Source organism: Indicator indicator, chromosome 9 (assembly GCF_027791375.1).
Source record: "Indicator indicator isolate 239-I01 chromosome 9, UM_Iind_1.1, whole genome shotgun sequence".
NCBI lineage: Eukaryota > Metazoa > Chordata > Aves > Piciformes > Indicatoridae > Indicator > Indicator indicator.
In genome coordinates this window covers 18,747,076-18,769,870 of record NC_072018.1, presented here as the reverse complement: position 1 = coordinate 18,769,870, position 22,795 = coordinate 18,747,076, and the positions used below count along the sequence as shown (strand labels likewise).

Below are 22,795 nucleotides of genomic sequence, written 5' to 3'. Positions count from 1 at the left end.
GGTCGCCGCCTCCCGGGGCGACGGGATCAGGAAATAGCCCCTTTTTCCCCTAGGGGTGCCTGACTTGCGCGGAGAAGCTGCCCCCCCTTCCCGCCCCCCGGTACCTCGCAGCAGCCATTTTCCGCCTGCCGCTCCGGACCGTGATGCCACTGGCCGCCCCGGCCACATCCCACGCGGCGGCGGCGGACAGCACCGTGCACCTTCTTCCTTCCCTCCCGGCAGTATTCCCATCCTCTTCCTCCTGCCGCCGCCCCGCCCTGCCGCGCCGTGCCAGTGGCGGCTGACCGTGAGGCGCCGCGCCCCGCCCCACCGGTGCCCGCGGGCGCTGAGCGCGCCGCTCACCCCGCTCCTCGCTTCCCTCTGCCGCAGGGGGGGGCAGAGGGGGGAAGCCCCGCCGCGGCAGCTGCTGAGTCACGGCCTGAATTTCATCCTGCTGCTCCTCCTCCTCCTCCTTCTCCTCCCCCGCGCCGCCGCCTCCCGTCAGGCTGCCGGCTCCAGCAGCGCGGTGCCGGCGGCGATGCGCGCCCCGCTGCCGGGGGGAGAATCTGCCCGGTGCTGCTCGGCCGCTCGCCGCTCGCCGCAGACCCGCGCAGTCACACAGGCAGCCGGGCGCTTGAGCCATGATTGCCGCGGCTTTCCTGGTCCTGCTGAGACCTTACAGCATCCAGTGCGCCCTCTTCTTGCTCCTGCTGCTGCTGGGGACCATCGCTACAATTTTATTCTTCTGTTGCTGGCATCGCAGGCTCCAGAAGGGCAGGCATCCCATCAAATCCGTCTTTTCAGGTCGCTCAAGGAGCCGAGGTAAGGATGCCGCTGGTCCCCGAGGGCGGAGGGAGGGTGCCCCGGGCCAATCCCGCGATGTCTACCGGCGGTGGGCCGCTCTGCCTCCGTTCAGCCGGGCAAAGGCTTTAAAAGAACATTTATGCCGAGCCCAGGACTGCGGCAGTCTTGTCTCCACCCATCCCTTAGCGAAACCTCGGCCGCGGGAGGGAAGTGAGGGGCTGTGGAACCCCCCTCCCACCCCCCCCCAACCCTCCGTGGCCTCAAGTGCCGCAGAACTTTATGCTCAACTTCTTCCCGATGAATTAAATATAAATGCCGGGCGGAGCTGCCGGCTGCGCCGGGAGAGCCAGACCCCGTACAGCAAAATGCGCCCAAGGGCGAGGATCTGACAAAACCGTTCGTTGGAGCAAAAGCTGAGGTGGAGCTGGTGGAGCCTGTGTGTCTTTCTGCTTTCCTTCCAGATGCTGTTATGAGAACTCATCACTTTCGCTCTGAGGTAATTTATTTAGCACGCAATTTCAAGGTCAGAAGTTGTTCTCTTTACCCGTGTACGTGTTGTTGTGGTCTTGTGCTAATGAAACCACGTTGTAAACTTTTCATTTTGCATGAAAGACATAATGTCCTCTTTCGTTGTTGGTTTTTTTTTTTCCCCACGCAAAACTTGAGCTCTTCATTCGTGTTACCCGAACCGGCCTTCTGAGTGGTGTCACTTCCAAAGCAATTGGATCCCTCAAGAAAAGCTGTGCTTAACTGGATGTGCCAGACCTCCCTCTGTCAAAAAAAGCGACCCTGAGCCAGTTTTTGACTGCAGTGCAAATAGGTGGAGAGCTGGGAGGCTTTGCAACTGCAGAGCTTCTTGCTTGCCTTGCTGCCAGCCCTCACCTGTGCCTTGCTGCTTGTCAGGGAAGTTGCCTGCTTGGCTTGAACAGTGCTGTGGGAGATCCCAGAAGGATCCAGACTACAAGCCTGCTTGGCAGGTGTCTCATTTTTTGACTCTACAATAGAGTCCTGTAGGGCTGGGGAATCAAAACTCTGACATGCCAGTGCTAAAAGTGTAACACAAACCTCAGTCACTTCCTAAGGGTTCTGAATGAGGAACACAATTGCTGGGAAGATGTAGAAAATAGTATTTGTTTCAGTATCTGCTTTGTTTCCATGCTGCCCTGTACAGCTCCTGTCTAGGTATTTCTTTTGCCTAGTTTCTGCTGTTGATTCCAGGCATATCTTCATGGCATTACCTGTTATTATGGAAGCCTTGAGAGAGACTAAAATGGTCTTTTGTTTTAAATTATTGTAATTCGTCCTTAATCCAGTTGGGGCTGAGAAAATGAGTCAGGAGGAGCCATGTTTTGTCAAGCATGGCTGGGATACTTATTTACAATGTAGTTCATATTGACAATCAGTTTTAACTCATAACTGTTTTGAGATGTGGACACACTATCACAAAAAGGTGATGACATAAGGAATGTCCTCTCTTTAAACCATGACAAGCCTGGGTTTATTGTTGACTGAACAGTGGTGCAGAACAAACATGTTCCTACATAAATCAAAAGATGTTTGCATTATTTAATTCCTCAATATGAAATACTTGGCTTCTGTGTGAAATTCTCTCACTCTTAAGTTTGGATAGACATAAAACGTAAAGTGTTATGCCTTCTGAAATATGTGTGGTCCTATATAGCGACTCTTCAAAGGGAAGTTTGCAAAGTAATTAATCTATTGTTATTACTTTAGACAGTGGTTATGTGTACCCAGTTAGAAGTAGATGCATTTCAAAAATTTCCTAGACATTTCCATTTAGTGAAACATTCTAGAGTAAACCAATAACAACTGTTACATTCTTTCACAATGTTTTACGTTTTGTTCAGACAGACCAGCACCATAGCTAATAGTCTGAAGTACCTTTTTAAGTAGGTGATGGAGCTGGTTTCCCCTTTGTTATCCCATTATAGACTTCTGATTCTTAAGAGAAAACATTGACTCATTTGACATCATTAAATTTTAATTTTCCTTTTTCTTTTCAAGTAGAAGTTTATTTTAATGAATCTAATTGAATCGCTCAATAACAGATTACAGGCACAGTCCTGTGAAAATATTGGTAGCATTATTGGAACCAGAATTCGACATTCTCATCCTATATCAGCACAAAACGTTATGCCCTTCCAACTCCAATAAGATGGTGATGAAAGCAAAGCCACGTATGATAATGTGAAAACATGGGCTTTGCATCATCCCACCCCAATGAACATAACATCTCAATTCCACATCTCAATTCCGAGTTTGACAGCATAAGGTCCATCTGTTAGCTTTCCACTAAGCTTAGTTATTCGTCAGTTATAAATGGTGTTTCTTGACAATAAAAAATGATAATGAAAAATAGGTTGATAGTAAATAGCAGTGGGTTGGCATTCGTCTCCTGAGAGCTGGGTTCAAATCTGGCTTAGATCACACGTGAACGTGCAGGTGGTCTAGTACAGTGCACAGAGAATGATAATTGCCCTATCTACAGAATGGCTGGCAATTCCTGCAGGATTGGCTGCCTGCCACGAAAGTCTTATATTCAGGGAAATAGATGTGCAGCAAATTTATGTTGAGTTTCTTCACCAGAGCTTAGCAGAGCTCTCATGGCATGTGCCTACATTGTCCATATCAGTGTCCGTATCAGTGAAGACTGATTCCTTCCCTTTAGTATTCAAGCCCCACATTAAAAAATAAGAGACCATACTATGGGAGGGTAAATACTAAATTGGAAAATGTATTTATGATCCTTAATCAGCTGTCCTGTTCTGAATTTTATATGCTACTGTGGAAATGAATCCACAAATCGTCTGTTTTTGTGGACCTTGATTCTGAATGTCTCTAAAACATGTCATTGTTATACAGTGAGAGTCTGTGCAGGTATTATTTATTTCAGAATAAACTTAAACACGTGATTCCATGTCTCAAAAGGAGGTAAATTTGCATGACTCATTACAGAGTAGTTTGAAGCCTATCTTTGTTACAGCTGCTTCATAACAGAGAAAATAACCAGCAAGATGTGAATTTCCTGTGATAGTACAGTGGTGTCCCCACTAAGATTTCTTTACTACCATCTGAAGTTTGCCAGGCCAATTTTTTTAGTATTTTTTATTGCAGTCCTGTAAGTTCATTATGACTATAATTGCTCTTAAGATTCTGCCACCCTCCGGGTACTAGAGATGCTCCATGAAGTCACATAGGAGTCACACCCAGAAGAGTTAATATTTCTAATATGAGGGAGACCTAGATATGCCATGGCTGTGAAAAGAAAACAAGTAAATTTCCAAGGGAAATATTCATTGCTTACATGACAAATCAGACTTTGATGTAGCTGTTTGCACTACTCTCTCCTTTCTTTAGTTTGAAAATCAGTTGTGGAATGGAATATCTGTGCTCAGCCAAAACAGCACCAAAATAGCAATATAACTTAAGAGTTTTACCAAAATAGGCACCATGATCCTTTGTTGGTTTTCTTTTTTTTTTATTATCATTATTCCCTATATATTCAAAACTTAATGTTATCAGCGATCCATTGACTTATTTTTTCTCGTGTTCTCTATAGTCTCTCTATAGAAGTCTGCTTTTTCAGGTAATACCAGAATTTTCTCTGAGTATTTTGAGGGTTTGGGCTTGATATATTTAAATGTTCAGCATCTTGCACTGTATAAAAAGGTTCAAATGTCTTCTGTACTTCACAATTTAAAGTAATTGTTAATGTATTGGTCTCACCATTTCATCTAATTCAAATTTCTTTCTGAATTAGTTTTTCTTATTGTTGAAGCCTCTGGAATCATGGGATTATGTGAGATTCTTACCTTTCAGTTAAAAAGGAAGTAAGCTTCTAGCCCTTGTGCTGGAAGGAATTAATCCAAATGGTATAATTCTTAAAATCGTTTGGTTTGGGGTAAGAACTGTTGAAGGTTCTCATTCAGGATCTTTATGGTTTTAATGTGATTGTGAAGGGATAATTGTGCTATTTGCTAAACCAGTAGTTGATGGTTTTTATGTTACTGGGAAATAAAATCACTAGATTTATAAGTCTTTTGCCTGAAATATCTTCTAGATTTTACAGTTTTCATTTGTATTACCTTTTAAATTAGAAATACTATGATCTCAGGAGCTGAAGGTATCAGTGTCAGTGAGTAGTCATGAGCAGTGTGGATCCCTTTGTATTTACTTCATTATGACTCATATTTTGGACAAGTTTCCTGTGAATGCTTGTACTGAGACCTACAGGTCTAAACCTACTAGGAAGTAAATCCATAGAAGTTTTATAGTCCACTGTAAATTATGACTTCACATAGCCAAGGTGCATGTCTGGAAAGACTAGATACAGTAAGGCAAACTGGAGTTCACACTTTATAAAGAAGAGACTCTGAGGAGGCTAGTAGCAAAGGTAGACCACAGCTGTAGCAAAATAATAACATTTGGTTATTTGAATTTTTCAGTCCCCACATTTTCTTCTTAGTCTTTCTTCTGAACAGTCACTACAAGGTTACATATATTCAGTCTATTGTTAGGACAAGACTGGTAGTGAAATAGGTCAGCCATGACTGATGACAATTTTTAAGAGCAAATTAATTTGCTAAATCATCCATTATGGTACAACAGATGCAAAACTATAGCACAACAATCTCTAGTAAATGTTTGCGTTGACTTTGCCAGCAATTGATCCCCAGAAAAAGTGTTCAAAAATTTGTTCCTAACCATACCTTTGCCATAATTGTCCCCTTTCTGAGGCTGCTTGTGAGACAGTTGCCTAAAAATACAGTTCTAGAGATCTTACAAAACAACAACAGTCTTTGAAGAGTTGCAGCATAATTCATCCTAACCACTGCAGTTATTTATGAACTGCTCCAGATATGTACACTTCAGTGAAAAGGGAAATCAGTTAGACCCTCCAAGCTAAATTTGAGTCTGCTGTTTGATTGGAGGGAGTGCATTTAAGGAGCAACAGAAATGTACAGGAGTAGCTAGAAAAATACATTCATTCACCTATTCAAAGGATGTCTCTCTGACTTTGTGGAGCTGAATCAGCCTGAAAATATTTTACCTTTGTGCTTGGCATCCTTTTTCCCCAGGATGTTTAGACTGTTTTTCCATTAGCCATCTAAGGGTTAAGGAACAGGTTCAAGGGAAAATAAATTGGAGATGAAAATAAATTGTTTTCTTAGATGCATGAAAGCACTTCTGTACAGGAATGGGTGCAGAGCTATAAACATAGGTTACACTGCATAAGGACAAATCCTTCTATCAGTTTTTCGTAACATGTCCAATAATGTGGCCTAGATGGAGTATGTCACACTGAACTGTTACATGGCAAACTGGGTACCACTAAGATTCTGCTTACTATATGTCATCTGCCCATCACTGTTTGTCAGCTTTATTGACTACAGTGCTGCCTTTAGATAGCCTAGTAAGCCTTAGTCTATGCTCAGAAGCAGCCTATTGGGCAATTGTATCACAAAACATATAGCAGTTCCCTGGCTGCAATAGTGACAACCCCCTGCCTGTCATGGAAGTATTAACATACGCAGGCTTCTCTGTATCTGCCCTTCTCTTGTGAAATCTGTGTTTTAGATGAGGTTGCAGTTTCAATTGTATTGTATGCCAGTTAGAGTGCTCATTCCTGGTGCACACAAGCAGCTGCTTCTGAGCAAGCAAAGCTGTGGTTTCAAGGGGATCCAGCTAGAGCATGGCTTGTTACTATCCATTAGCAGCCACGTGGTACACATGTACAGAAATGGAAAATTCTAGCTACTGTTTTTTTTAGCCAAAAGTACCGTTGGGCTGAAACTGTGAATTAAAATTGCTGAGGTCATGGTTATGGGGAGCACATACCTGAATCATAGAATCATAGAATGGTTTGGATTGGAGGGACCTTAAAGATCACCCTTCCATGGGCAGGGACACCTCTTACTGGACCGAGTTGCTCAAGGCCCCATCCAGCCAGGCTTTGAACACTTCCAGGGCTAGAGCCTTCACAACTTCTCTGGGCAACCTGTTCCAGTGACTCACCACCCTCACGATGAAGAATTTCTTCCCAGTGTCTAATCTCAATCTAGCTTCCTCCAGTTTGAGGACATTTCCCTTGTACTATAAATACATGCCTGTGTAAAAAGTTCCTCTCTGGCTATCCTATAGGTCCCTTTCAAATACTGGAAGACTGCTCTAAGGTGTTCCTGGAGCCTTTTAATCTCCACGCTGAGCAACCTCAATTCTCTCAGCTTGTCTTCACAGGAGAGTTGTTTCAGCCTTCTGATTGCCTTCATGGCCCTCCTCTGGAGCCACTCTAACAGTTCCATGTCCTTCTTGTGTTAGAGGCTCCATAGCTGGACACAGTACTGCAGATGGGGTCTTGCAAGAGCAGAGTGGAGGGCAAGAACCCCCTCTCTTGACCTGCTGACCATGCTACTTTTGATGCAGCCCAGGATTGGGCTGGCCTTCCAGGCTGCAAGCCCACAGTGCTGGCTCATATCAACCAGCACCCCCAAGTCCTTCTCCTCAGGACTGCTCTCCATGCATTTTAGATTCAGCCTATATTTGTGCTTAGAATTGCCCCAAGTACAGCAAAATAAAGAGTTTCTGCTGTATAAATAGTTCTTATACAGACAGAAAGGGTCATGCAGGGGTCTATAGATCACATACAGCTTAGGAAAGCCAATCCATCTACACTTATTCCTCAGTTACTGTGATTAGGTTATTAGGGTGACAGATCAGGTTGTAGATGCCATTCAGAAACAGGTCAGCACTTTAGGCTGAAGGTATGAAATGAAAGGAATCAGTGTATGAACAGGGTAGGGTACAACCCTCAGGGCTGTTTCTGCTCCTGGCCTGTTACATGTGTTTCCTAGGGCATTGAAATGTCACAGAATCACAGAATGCATTGGGTTGGAAGGGACTCTTAAAGGTCATCTTGTCCAACCCCCTGCAGTGAGCAGGGACATCTCCAACTAGATCAGGTTGCTCAGGGCCCCATCAAATTTGACCTTGATTGTCTCGAGGGATGAGGCCTCAATGTCATTCACATTCTTCCACTTAAAATTTTTTTTTAAGGAGGGGCAACTTAGATGTGCTGTGGAAGAACCATGCCGAACACAGGGTGAAGTCACTTTGATGTTTTCATGCAGGGTGTTGTTCATCATGTTAGGCCAGGCCATGTAAAACATGAGCGGGTACCATCCAGAGCTGTGGCCTCTCAGCCAGCCTGCTGTGCTCGGTGGCCTGGGGTGGGTCTCAAGCTCTGAGGAGGGTGCCTTGGAGCCCCTCCAGCTCCCCTAGGCAAGGACTCAGCACAGCTACAGAGATGATTGAGCAGGTCATTAGGCCCACAGCTGATATGGCTGAGCTTGACCTAGGGCTAGTGAAGTAGGTTTAGTTTTGAACTGATTCCTTGTACTTCTAGTTCCCCTGCAATCCTAGGTACCTGCTGTCAGCATACTTCTGTCATCCAGAGTGCTTGAGCCCCTGCTATGCTCCCTTGTGCCCTACTGCCTTGCATCAAGGAGAGTCAGTGGTTTGCTGTTCCTGACTCATCAGCGGCAATGAAACATGAGTTATGTGTGAAAACGCAACATCAGCTACAGAAGCTAACTGCAGTTGACATTTGGGCAAATACACATTTCTTGCAAGTTGTGCTGATGTCCTTGTCGTCCCTGTCCACTCAGCTGCTTAAATACAGCGCTCGGCTTCAGGGTGGCAGGGTAAATAGTAGAGCAGACTGGAAGTGAAACACAGTGCTTATAAGACTTAATTTTTGTTTATTTAAATTGATAGTGCTAACTATACTGAAATACGTAATCATGCCAGGTATTATATTTATCCTCCTCCTTTTTTCTAGAAAGAACAAAACGATACAACTAGGTCAAGAAATCATTCCTTTCTGATCTCCCGCTACCTTCCTGCCTGGAAAGTGCAGACTGAGCCAGAAAGTTACTTTGCAAACCAGCATCTTCTTATACAGCATGATAAGCTTGCTGTAGGAATTTACAGTTGATAGTCCTCAGAGCTACTCAGCTGACCTAGTGTAGGTGTCTGCTTCAGGATGAGCTGAATGGTTCTTCAAGCCTCACTGAATGTATTGACTACATTTTTCATTGGCTGAAACAGGAGCTTAGACTAGTTGCTCCTGAAGGAAAGACCTTCCGGGTAGATGTTGTTGGTATCTGAATCTAGGGATCTTAATAGGTATCTGAATCCCACCCTAAATATCTTTTTTTTTATAGACGCCTGTTAAGTCTGTCATCATCTGTCTATCTGTTTGCGCTTGAAAAAGTGCAGACCCATCTTCACATGCTGCGGAGGCATACATTCTCTTTACCAGTTTACGCTTGAAACAAGTGCACTGGACATAAAAGAGTAACTTCTTTGTACTAGATGTTGGGCAGCTCTCGCATGGCTTGACGATCTGTTTAATGATCTGTTTGTTGTTCTGATTCTCTTTCTTACTGTATTTGTAACATTTTAATTTAATTCCTTACGGCACATTTTTAATGTATACCATACGCTGCTCAAGCTGAGGAGAGCTGATGAGATAGAAAACAGAGGAAGTAGGGGTGGAAGAGGAATGTGCTTGCGGAATGCGCTAGTATATTCTAAATTAAACTTTCCCTTGCAAACCACTGATGAAGCAGTGCTCTCTGATTTGTTTTTGTTCTTAAATAATTGCTCCATTCCTACTGTAGGCTTATGGTGCCCTGAGGTAACAGGAAAGGAACTGGGACAAGCTATCACAAAGGCAAAGCAGTCATGGAGAGCTGGAAGCCTTCTTGTCAGAGAATGATAGAACTGCTTGGAAAACAGGCCATTTTCTGTGGCTATATATTTAGACAGTAAAAAGTAGTTAGAGAGTATCTTGAGGAGCGACTGGGCATGCTATTTGGCTTTTTGCTTGCATATTATCAGATCTTTCTAGTGTTACAGCTTACGTGCTTTGGTGGGAATCCTAACCTTGACAAGAAAAAGTACTTTGTGTAAACTGGCAGAGTAATGCAGCATACGTTACTAAAAACTATTCTAAATTCACATCTAAAATGTAGGCTCACTCGAAGGCTTGTGGGCATACACTTGGAGGCCTGCTTAGGAACTGGAAAGCAGGTTATTGATGCTGTGTCTCGTGAGCTTGGTTGGAAAAATAATCTCATTCAGGTTATGTAAAAGACAATTGCTTTTAATCCCTTTGAATGTGTGAATTTGTTTTGGAATATGACGTATGCCAAATCAGAGTCCTCGATATGTGAGAATTGATTCCAGCACTGCTTAGAGTTTAGTTTTTACAAGAAAAGAATAATATTATCTGAAATAAACAGAAGGCAAGCAAAAAAGAAGTGAAAGCATGTTAATGATGGAGAGGAATAAGAAACTGAATGCAAAATCTTTCATCTGATGTTTTAAGTCTTCCTTTGGAACTGTATAGGAGTAACTCTTAGCTAAGATATAAAAAAACAAAGATCAAGAGGACAAAACCCCAAAACAAAATACCTCCCTTCCAAAAAAACCTAACCAAACAAAATCACCCAAAACCCCCCAACAAACAAACAACAAAAAACCCTAAACAAACCCAACCAAACAAAAAAAACCTTAAGATTGCAAAGATTGCAGTCTATTTTCTCAGACCTTTTAGAACCAAGAAGCAAATGCAGTTGCATCTTCCTTATGCATTTGTGAAGTAATATCATGAGTTAATGTAGGTAATGTTCCTATGTTAGAGATCAAAGATACAGCTTTAATTAGCAATTTTTACTATTAGATAGACTGTTTGGAGGACTTAAATAATGCATTTTTGTGTTGAACTTGCAGAACTGGCTTTTAAATTAAAGTGATGGTTTTTTTTCCTGTTGCTTTGTAAACTGAGGATATTTGGAATGGAAGTCAGTATGGGAGAGGAAGGGAAATTATGCAACCTGAGTCACTCTTTAATTTAAAACTGTTCTTAAAATACAGATAAGTATGTATATGTTTTTATGTGCCTCTGAAAGACTTCTAAATTTCTCTCCTTCAGCCTGCAGGGGAATTTGATACAACCTGCCTTTTTAAAAGTTCAAATGTGTACTTGGCAGCTGTAAGGTTTAATTCCATTTCAGCCTGTTTGCAAAACAGCTGAGAACTCTGGCATCTTGAAAATGGTTTTGATACTATGCATACTAACGTCTCCAGGCTCTAAGATGCTATAGGTTGCATATACATGAAAGTTTCCAAGCTTTAAACAGGTGGTAACTGACAATTCAAAGACTGTTTCTTGAGACCATTAATTGACAATGGTAATAGATAGCCATTCTTATGCATATACAACCATTGTCAACGCACAAAAAATTGGATATCCTATCTGAGTTTCCTTTGACGTTGATATTCATTAGTGCACCTGCAAAAGTGCATTTAATCTACAGGACTCACTTAAATATCTGTGAAGGCATTTGCAAACACATTTGAGTTCTTTGTCATTCCTCCATTTGTGCTGAGTTGTGGTGTAATGCTAGTTAGTGATTTTTCTGTGGTTTACTGAAGTTCTGCCAGAAGGTAAACTGTGCTGCAGTCTGCTGTCCACTGGAGTTAATGTAAAGGTTTCTGTTGACTCCAGCTGGCCATCAGATAATGCACTCTTCTCTTGAAGTTAATGTGCAGTGACTGCAAAACACATACTGGCTGGAAAGGATTCCAAGATTTGAATTCCAACGTTCAATATATTCTATGTAAAATGCACACTGGAACAAATGAAGAATCAGTATGGTTTCTTATCAAGCATAAAAAATAATAGCTAACATATGATGAAGGCAGTAAGTTAGTAGAAACTAGAACGGAGAGGAAAATTATCTGGTGAATTAATACAATTGCACATTGAAAGAATGGGGGAGTCAAAGATTCATGTCACTAAAACAGTCATGCACATGTGGGATAGCACTGATGTGGTAATATGGTGCTATTGGAGTATTAGACGAAGGGCAGAATCAAACGAAGGGCAGAAAAACTAAACAGTGGAAGAAGAAGGTTCAAGACATTATCCACAGTGCCTGCATCTGTAAATAATAAAAGGCCTAAGTTAGACAAATTTTCTAGGATTTTTCGAGATCCTGTTTTTTTCTATTAATACATGGGCTAGGAACGGGAATAGGCAAAAAAATAACAGGGATTGCAGAGTATACCATAGTTGGTTACCAAATAACAGACCACATGTGATGTTCAGAAATGCAAGGCTGGGCATTTTACAAAGAAAAGTCATTTACCCACTTTATTAATTTTTAAGTTTATGGTCTCCAGAAAGGGCCTTTTGAATTACTTTTGACAATTCAGTAAATACCTCTTTCATCTGTATAGCCTGATCAGAAAAGAAAATGGGGTGGGAAACATTTAAACAGAACTATTACATATGTCAGTAATACAAATTTATAAGAGTACTGTGCTTAATTATGGAAGTCTAGCAACAGTGATGTCTGAGAGTAAGGATATTGAAAACTCTCACCATAAAAATAACCAAAACAAAAGTGATGAAAAGGACTGGCATTATTTCATGTAGAAGGAGGAAAATAAGAGGAAATTAATAGTATATTGAAGTCAGGCCAAAACCCAGCCATTATGAGTCTGATCCATCCTGTCTTATGTGGATACTTACATATATATATCTATAAATGAAGTAGTCAGCTTGGACTCCTTTCATGGCCAGTGAAGAGAAATAGGTGCCATTAGGGAATTGTTCATCTGACCTCAGTGATTGGAAAGGGAACCCATGCTGAGCTTTGGTCAGAGGAATCCCACAGATCCCACAGTGTATTTTGCTACACAAGAACTCAGTCACTGAATCAGAGGTGTGAAGTTAAAACTTGTCTGGATTAAAAGGTACTTTTTAACAGAACCTCTTGCTGTGGAAGCAATTACATACAACCAGTAGGTTGTGCACTCTGGCACGCTGCACCCTGGCTTGCAATATTCATCATTGGTTCGAAGTAAATAGACACAGCAGATCCTTTCAGTATTACTACACTTCATTCCAGAAAATAAACTTTCAGAGAAGACATAGAAGGATGAGTTTCAGCTAAAACAGGCTGATGTCCCCAGCCATCTTTCACGGACAGAAAAGCTCCCTTGAGGGATGATGCACTGGCCTTCAGAGACACCCCTCTGTTCTTGCTGACTGTAGAGTATGACTAGGAAGATCAGTCCTCATGGAGTCAAACAGACTAACTGGAAGGATGCACCTGAATGCTCTTGGAGAGGAGATAATCCCAGGTTCAGTTTGCCTCTGTCTTCTGTGATACCTAAACTGGTTCTGGTGGTTATCTGAGTTGTTTCCTTAAGGAAGAACGTTGTAGTGTAAATCTGCATGCAGTTATTTTAGTTTTCAGGAGACAGATACTTTAAAAATACATTTTTGAAATCTTGTTTGGTTTGCCTTATTTCAGAATTTTACAGGCATAAAAATTAGTCAGGCAGTAGGCTCTAGGAATGGGCAACTCCCTCTCAGTGCAAAGAACAAGCAAAGGTTTGTCACTGTCCAGTGACACAGCATTCACATGATACCGGAAACTAAAATTGCTTAATGGTGTTAGAGCAACCTTGTATTGCCTGCTGTCATGGCTTGGCCCCAGCCAGCAGATGAGCACTACGTGGCTGCTCGCTTGCCCTTCCCCCTGCCCCTCTGGGCTGGGAAGGGAAGTTGGGAGAAAAAGGTAAAATCCCATGGTTTGAAAAAAAAATAATAACATGAAAAGAAATACGAATGAAATAATATATAAAATGAGTGAGGTTCAACACAACTGCTCACTGCCCCAAACACTGCCAACGCCACCCAGATGCTTGAACTGTGCACACTTCTGCCAAACAACTCCACTTTTATATATACTGGGCGTGACATCAGTTGGCTGGTTCAGTTTAGCTATCCTTGCTGTGGCCCTTCTTGGCTTCTTATGAAGATGATCCCTATCCTACCTGAACCCAAGACACCTGTGTGATTTTATAATTGCTAGCATTTTCTCAGTGATTCGGTCTCGGATGGTGTTCTGTGCATTATGAGTATTTTGTAACACTTTTCTGCTCTTCTGTGAGCACTGACTTAACATGTAAAATAGTGTTGTCTTTGCCAAGCATAGATTTATGTAATTTTAACATTTTAAATTTTGATTCTTTACTTAAGTTTTCAATTTTGGGTTCAGTTGATGGATAAATAACACAGATGACATAAGAAACATCTGTTCATTTCACTGCTGGGAAAGAACCACTGGCCATTCTAGTTTTGCATTGAACAGAGTAGCAGCTCATGTTACATCACTTTTGACTCCTGTCTTCATTTTTTATAAACAAATGTTGAAATTTTCTAGATTTGAGGATTTGCTCTGGTAAAGTCTCATTGCAGAAATGAGTAAGCATTCTGAGTTTTGGTCTGAGGACTCTGCCCTTGTAACATTATCTTTGTTGATATTAATTTTCCACCTGAAATCATGATCCTCTGCCTTTACCACATTATAATCCTCTCCAGAGCAACCATTTGTGATGCTGCAGGCAGATTATGACTTCAAGTGAAGAATTAAGCTTCAGCAAACAGAAGCGGATGAGCTCTTAAAGAGATAAAGATCCCATTTTCTTGCTAGTAATAAACAGGAACAGAGAAAAACATATCAAATATGAAGAAGAATCATTGTCTATAAACAGACTTTTCTGGAAGTCACAAGTGACTTTTTCATATCGAAACATAATACTCAATCAGTAAACCTTGTTGTATTATGAGGTGAAGTCACTCAGTGAGACAGACCCACAGACTTAAATCCCAATTTGGCATGCATTTCTAAGTACTTTTAGAGCTGCTTAGCTTCTACCAAATTCTTCTGTTACATAAACATACTTTCCCAAAGAGTTTTATCCAGCTAATAGGGATGGGAGTGTGGTGAAAGAGCAGCAGCAGCGCTGGGTGTATTATAAGGCTTCAGCTAGTAGCCATTATCTGTAAATGAATCATCATACACTTAAAACAGAAAAATCTGTTCTGACTTCAGAACTCAGAATACATTTGCTGGATATTTTGGTATGTTAAGGAGTATTTTACCATGGAATAACCCCTCATGCACATGAACCTTTTTTTGTAAAAGAAAATTTCCACAAGAAGTAAGCTCTGTAATAGTAGGCTGCCTGTGTAGTTTTCCCTGTCATCCTAAATAGTCCTACTATCACATTGAATGATATATTTTAAGCATCTGCTGGCTATTTCACAGCGTAGAAAGAAAATGGAGCATTAATCAGAGCATCTCACAGATCTTTACGTGTTTAGAGAGACTGGCCTCCATTGAGATAAAGGGAATCAAAGTCTGGCCCTACCTGTACTCTATTGCTTCACTAAAGTAGGAGGGCTCATAAAAAAGGATTTAGGAAATTTTGGCCCTATCTTTCTATCATATGTATTTCATAGCCGTGATGCACCACATACATGAACCTCCCAGATGGGCTGAGTGGGGCTGGCCTCTGTTGTCGTCCCTCCTGTCTGGTGTTCAGAAATAGAAGATTGCTTCCTGGAAGTTACTTCAGTCGGTATTTCACCTTGGCACTTCAAGTTCTCCACATCATTTGTTGCATGCTTGCATGTCTGTGTAAATATGTTTGTGTATTTTGTCTATTGAGGGGTATATTTACTCAGTGGAGCACAGCTTTAAATGATGAGAATAGCTGCCTGTCTCTCTGAGCACCCAGAACAGACTGCAACTCTCTGCCCTTGCAAATCCAGTTTGCACAGATATGCACATATATGGATATCTGACTTTCGATTGCTTCAATTTTCCAACATAATAACATTTTCACAGGACTTTTCTGTGCTGATTTCCTAATTAAGACAAAACAACAACAAACCCAAGCAAAATGGAATGCTAAAACCATAACCAAAAGCTAAGGGAAGGGAGAAAAAAGAACTGCAACCAGCAGCAGCTGGACACTGCCTTCCACAGCTGGATTTTCTAGAAGGCACAAAACATGTGCAGACATGGCACTTCAGGAAATGGTTTAATAGCCATGGTGGAATTGGGTTGATGATTGGGCTGGATGATCTTAGAGGTCTTTTCCAACTGGTACAATTCTGTATGATTCTGTTTATGTGGAAACGTATTGCTCTCACTAATTTTCAGCTGGCAGGAACTCAGGGTGTTGAGGTTCATAGAATAGATTTCTACAATTTTAGCTAAAGTCTCACCTTGCAGAGTTTTGATTTTTATGGACCAGCTACTTCTGAGTGCTGAATTTGTTGTATAAGGACTTAGGCGGTGATATTTTGCTAGAATAAGAAAAAAAAAAAGAAAATTGGAAATTGCTGCATCTTGATTTTGAAAGGGAACATAGTTCTTAAACTGCAGACTGACAGTAAAGACGTAGATTTGGCTCACTTCCTCTGAAAGCTGATGTGACCAAATGAATGAAACTTACAGCCTGGCCAAGTTTAATATCAACTGACCTTGTATTCAGTGCAGATGACATATGTCATGCTCATGCATGCTCTTGAGGGGACTCAGAAAAACGAGAGAAAGCTCACTGTAAATGCTCTGCAGGTAGCAATACAGGGCTAGCATTATACGTGTTGCCATTAAAGAAACTAGATTCTGTAATGATGTGAGACATTCTGGATCATGCTCAGCCATTTTTACAACAATACTCTAAAAAGTATTTGTGAAAGGCTGCTTTTCCTGAGTTCATTATTTGGGCAAATGTGCATGTATTTCTCAGATGAGAGCAAAAGACAGCACTCTGTCTTAATTATTTTATTCCAGATGGTCAGGTCTCCCCCCAAATTTAGCAGCATCAAAACTCTTAACAAGAACTGTTAATAATAGGTAAGTGTTGCCAGCTACCCGTTTTATGTCGCTTTCCTTCTCAGGAAAGCATACATCTTTTCAGCTCACAATCCCTAAAACAGTTACTCAGGAGACCAAGATTAACCTGGAAAATTTTAATTATAAATTTTAAATTCAAACTATTTAGTTATAAATAACTGAAAGTGTGATCTTACGAAGGAATGCAACAGGAGTAACTGCTGCTAGCTGTGCCAATAATGCATATACTTGAGAAATATAAAAAAACCAAATTTGATATTAACAGCATTTGGCAAGATCCCTTTATTGTTACATGCAGTATATATTGATGTTATATTAACTTAAGATAAGCATGCCTAAGAGGTTGTTAAGGTCCTGAATAATTTCTCTGTTGTTACATGGCTCTGTTTTAGGAGGTGTCACACGATGATTGCTTTTGGTGTTACAGGGCTTTAGATCAAGTCCTCGTCATGTAAGAAGACGTGTAGCACCTCGCCTTGAGGAAACACAACCAATAGTGGAAGCTCACCACCTAAGTGAGCAGGAAACTTCTGTAAGAAAAAGGAAAATCAAGAAAAGCAGCCGAATTCAACCAGAATTTTATCATTCTGTTCAAGTTACCCCAACTCGAAAACCTGTAAGTATCCTACCTTTAGGGAGAAATAGCACTCAGAGTATATTATAGAGGCATGTAATGTAATTCTGGGGTTTGGGGCATCTGTATTCTGTTCCTCAATGAAAAAACCCTTTCAGTTCTCATGTTCAGTGAATCTAGATATAAGTTTGTTAGACTGTATTTAATGTTGATAAGTAACTAAAAAAAAATCAGTTCTGAAGAAGGGTTTTTGAATTTTGATTTTTATTTAATATTCAGTCTATAGTCAATATTTAAATAAGATATTTAATTTGGTAGTTTTATAGTGATATTTTTATAGCATGCATTTATGTTGTTGAAATTCCTCACGCAGATTTATCAGAGATTCTATGTATTGAACCAAATTTATATTAAATCTCATTACTAGATACAAATCGGAGGTCTCTTTTGCTTTATACATTATTTGCAGTCTTTCTGCTCAACAAAACTAGTATCAAGTCCTATCATTCTTTGCTCTTCAGCTTGATCTGCACATAGTTCTTTTAATATTAATTACCCACTTCTAGTGAGAAAATATGATGATGCATTGAAACACTTACATGGTTCCTAACATACATGCATGTGAAGATACTTCCTGTGGACATAATGCATGTCTCTTCTTGATGAAATCTCATTGCTTTTATGCATTTGCTGACTAACCTATCTGTGCCAATGTTAGGGGGATTGAACCCCCTCTATTAAGGCAATATTATTAAAATTGAGCACTCTTTAAAAAAACATTATCTTGAGGTTGCTCCAACCTAACTGAACCTTCCTAGATTTCTATTAATCAAGCATCAAGAATTACCACTGAGCTCTGAAAGTAGTTTGAGAAAGACCATTCCATCATGGAAGTATGTTGCCTGAGAGCAAGAAACTTGTGCAAAGAAAAGGAAGCCAGAGCTGCCAACAAATACCAGAATTTTTTACCTTTTAGCAAATACATTTAATTGCTGTGCTATTACTTCACTACTGCCCCATTTCCTCTGTTCTCTCATGATTCTATTTATTATTTATTTTATTCTGCAGCTGTTTCTTCTTTTTAAAAAAAGATGTGGTCTTTCTTTCTTCTCAATCTTCTCTCCCTTTCACTCCCACCCTATCCTGATTTCTAGTCTACCCTAAATCTTACTCTTACTCTTACTAGGTCTCCAGCTTCTCACCGGGCTCTCCCCTGTTCATTGCTTGTTCCTGGTCTGCTTTTTTTCCTTCCTTCATGTCTTCCATCATCTCTTTTATTATTTTCCATTCCACTGCTGTTCTTTCAATTATCTTTTTTGTTTTACTGTTCTTAATTTTTTCCATGGTAGGCCTATACTGAGGGTAAGCCTGCTTGTAACTGATGAGGCTGTTACCGACTGTCAGTGATTACTAGCATGGGAAAAACAGCATCAGTGGTGCTGAATTAAATAGCTACAACTGTGGAAATGGTGTAAGTGGCAAAAGAGGCTTTGAAGAATGGAATAGTGAAGTTAACAAAGCTCTGTTTTCCCCCAAAGTCAGTAATGCATCAGGGACTTCAGGACAAGCAAAGGAAAAAAAAAAAGTATAGAAATAGAAAATGTGCAGTGTCATTGTATAACTTCACTTTCCTATGATTTCATGGGTTGGTACTGCATCTGACAAGACCTACCACTGAAAAAATAATAAATCCCAGATTTTGAGAAAACTTTTTATAGTGCTGTCACCATTATGTCACTGTCTTGAAATTGCTTTTGCAGTATGTCTTTTATGCAACTTTATAGTTCTTTTCATAGCCTTTTGTTCTCCAGCCTTGATGAACTCACATTTCTACAAGAAAGAATAAATCACTATCTTTATTAGACTAAGATCCAGAAAACATAAGTCACCAATTTAATTTCTCATGGACATTGCAAATTATTCTGAATGTATTAACACCATGGTGACAGACAGGGTGAGTAAGGTTCATGCTATGACAAATCACTACAGTGTTGTGAAGTTCCACACAGTCATCATGTCGTCCATCTCATGGTTTGATGCAGCTTCATTCCACATAGTCTAAATGTCTCGAAGATGAGAGACTTTTGGCCTTTATCTTTGTACAGTTTTATGTGATTCAGTGCCAGAAATGCAATTGTCAGTCTGCATAATTTCTTTCCATTATTTTTTCCTGCTATTCCTAGCTTTGCCCACTTGAACCACTTTAAATAAATCATCTGTTGTCTTGATATTTACGTTATGGAAATACTTGCAGGCAGCTACAGACATACTCTGCTGAGTCACCACTTGAAAAATATAATGGATGGTGTCTGCTAATAGATGGTGTCTGCTAATCTCCTTATAAAAAAGTTCTCCTGATCATTTTGGTTGTTATTTTTCCTACTTGTAATTTTTTGTCTCTATTTTCTGAAGTGGAAAAATGGTATTTCCAAAGTAACTACAAAACAGCCTTATAGAAGGAGTTTTCTTTGCTCCAGGAAATTTTTTAGTTGTCAAAAATTGCTGTCATACTTAAAGATTCCAGAAATTTAATTAAAAGTTTTGTTGGGTATTTATATGCTAGGTTTTTTTATTGCTGCTAATTTAGATTATTTTGTGTTTGTTTTGTTTTGTTGTGTCTGAATCTTGTTTTGCAGTTTCCTAGTTGTGGATATAATTACCTGAATTTACTTGGGTTATTTCTGACTTCCTGTGTAGCAATCTGAGATCTTTCCTGTATTGATCCTAATCTTGTCAGAACTAAATTAGGTGTGATTGCATGTAAGGGAGTAATCCTGCTGAAAACAATAAATGCTCCCCTTGAAAATCTATATAAGCTGATGTTTGCACAGATAGAACGTTAGTTTTCTCTGAAAATTGCTTTTTTATGTTTATACCTTCTAGGTCATTAATGCAGACATTAAGTACATTTCGTTCTAATACTGAACCTTACCAGACAGAGTTCATAGCTATTTTTGCTTTATTTTATTCATTTTGCTGCAGTGCAACATCAACATAATGGAGTGTAACATGCCTTTTATGGCACCTGTTACATTTTGTGCCCTGTAGGTCACCCTCTCACTGGGGGCTGTACTATTTGTGCTGACATTCTCTACAGATGGTAGTTTTACATCAACTTCACACCAAGGAGAGTACAGACACCAATTACTGAAGCGTGCTTTGAATTTTTGAGCAGAATAGAGAACTCTTGAGAAGAAACAGAACTGTGTTCTCTAAATTAGCATGACTTCATACAAGTCAAGAGTGTTACGTATCACTCTTTTCAAGAGTTGAGGAGCTGATTCTGTGTTGATAGTTAAATTTTCTGAAGGTGTGGAAGGATGTGCAGGAGTCTCCCATTGTGCGCTTTCTGCTGGCTAGCAATACTTCTCCAATTCTCAAATTTTAAACTGGAGGGATTTATTGCAAGCATATTGCAAATGTTATTTAGATTTTAAAAGTGATGTGTTCTCAAGCAAAAGCATAAAACTTTGCTAATTATTAACTTATTTTTTCCTGTGCTGGCCTGGAAGCAAAAGATGGCCTTGAGTTTGTGTAAACATAATCTGGCTCCTGAACTGCGGTATCAGTCATGTAAATAACTCTGCCAAATTCTCATTTCACCTCTATGTCCAAAGAGTTGGAAAGAGGTGCTGTTAAAGCAGCATCTTTTGACACCTCCACTTTGTAGGGCTCCTGCATTGCCTGACTTACTCAGCCATCAAGGATTATTTAAGATCATGAGATGTAGTACCAAAATCTGCACTTGCTTTTGTCAGGATCACTGTAAGACATGCAGGAGATAAGACTACAGAGACTGGGCCATAAATAAATACAGTTCCTTCACTTTGAAATTTGAAATCCTGGGTTCTACTCAAAAGCCATCCAAACTTACTGGTTTATTTTTCCCCAGCACTATAGTAATTCTTTAGGTGATTATTTACTGAATAGTGTTAAAAAAAAGTATCTCTGAAGTAACCCACAAAGAGTAAACTGATGACACATTATGCTCTCAGAAGCACTGCTGCTCATAGTGTCTCCTGATGAACCTGTTTTTAGTTATTTTGACTGTTTTAATTACTATGGCCTTTGCTGAAGCTCTTTATCTCCTTAGGGGTGGGTGCAGCATTGCTACAAGTCACTACAGGGGAACCAAGAGGGAGGTCAGATGTCTGGGAGAACACATGTAAAAAATCTACTGATGTGAGCAGCTTAATTTGGCTCCACTGAGACTACTCCCATGACTGAAGTGAAGCTTGCACTGTAAAGATGCAACCTTGAAAACAAAGTTAATCAGTTTCTAATGCACATAAAACCATGATCTGTTCCATTTGTGGTCTTACTCAGCTATCCTGGTTTTTGCTTTTAGGTGTTTAAGCCTTAAAACTTATGAGAAAAACAGTATTACAAATCTGCAAGAAGAGCACTTAGGAGATTTTTTTAAACATCTGATGCCAAATTTTTACAGAAGTAGTCTCAGTATTAGTTAACACTTAGTTATGAATATTTCTGTCGATGAAGTTGTTCTACAGGGCTTTTTAGGAGTTTTTATTATGTTTAATTAAATGATTGCCATTTCCTTTTGTTAGTTTCCACTTATTCCTACTCTGGTGTTGTTTACTAGTTCTCCAATACTGTGGTGTACCAAATGACCTAATGCAGATGACTTACAAAAATGACTCATCATCCTACAGCAGACTGGGTTAATTCTAAGTATTGGCTGTTTAATCTATAGATTGCTTTCATAGCTTTTTTCTTTTGGAGAAATCTACTTGTGTTGGATTGTGCCTCCTGTGAATCACGTTTAGAAGCAAATATGCAAAACACTATCATATTATCTTTCACCCTCCTCAGTTTTATTAACATTATATTAATATTCTCAAAATGTATGATAAAGCTGTGAGCTATACCAGACTGCATGAACAGGCACACATTCACACATGCCCTCTATCAGGATAATTTAAGCACAGCCACAACGAGAAATGCAAGGAACGTGTGAATGAATATAAAAAGGGAAACAAGGACTGCATTTTTTTATTTAAGAGCTAAAGGATATTGATGGGGATTTTGAGAAGCACCTGAATTTATTAGGTGATTGATTTGTAGCATATTAATGAGATTTAAAGATCTAACCATCTTAAACATTTTTTAAAATACCTCAAAGAACCTATTTAAGTGGGTAGGATCTTTGCAAATATGTCTATAAATGCTAAGCCCAGTCATATTTGAAATAAAGAGAAAGCCTTCCGTGGCCATTAGGTTGACTTTAAAGATAACTCTTTCCAAACATACACACACACCTGCCAAAAGACTCTTTATATTTCTTTATTGGAATGATGTGCTTTATTGCTTTTCTTACAGCAAACAACTCCTCACTGATAAATTCTTCATTAACAGTTTTGCACAAAGACTTTATTTTCCCTCTTTACTGCTAGCTTCTGTGACCTCCTCCCTTTCTGCCTGCTCCAAATTTCCTCTTACCTGTTTTTCCATCTCCACCCTGCAGCTCATATATAGCATTGTAGCAGTTGCCTGTTTCTTCCACTCCTTTTGCCCAGATCTTAGCCAGTTCAAAGTTTTGAAGGGATTTCTTAAAGATGTATTGCTGTATATTTCACTAGGCTAGAGAGGTTATATCTTTACAACT

At 40.0% G+C, this 22,795-nt stretch overlaps 1 protein-coding gene across 2 annotated transcripts in view; it reads left to right on the top strand.

Moving 5' to 3' along the window:
* Nucleotides 1-620: 620 nt before the first annotated feature.
* DST (dystonin) overlaps nucleotides 621-22,795 on the top strand; it is a 292,306-nt gene continuing 270,131 nt past the window's right edge. For both annotated transcript variants that reach the window (XM_054383861.1, XM_054383860.1), the window contains exons 1-3: nucleotides 621-801; nucleotides 1,245-1,279; nucleotides 17,023-17,211. In XM_054383861.1, coding sequence (XP_054239836.1) covers nucleotides 621-801; nucleotides 1,245-1,279; nucleotides 17,023-17,211 — 405 coding nt within the window. The remainder of the gene's footprint in view (nucleotides 802-1,244; nucleotides 1,280-17,022; nucleotides 17,212-22,795) is intronic.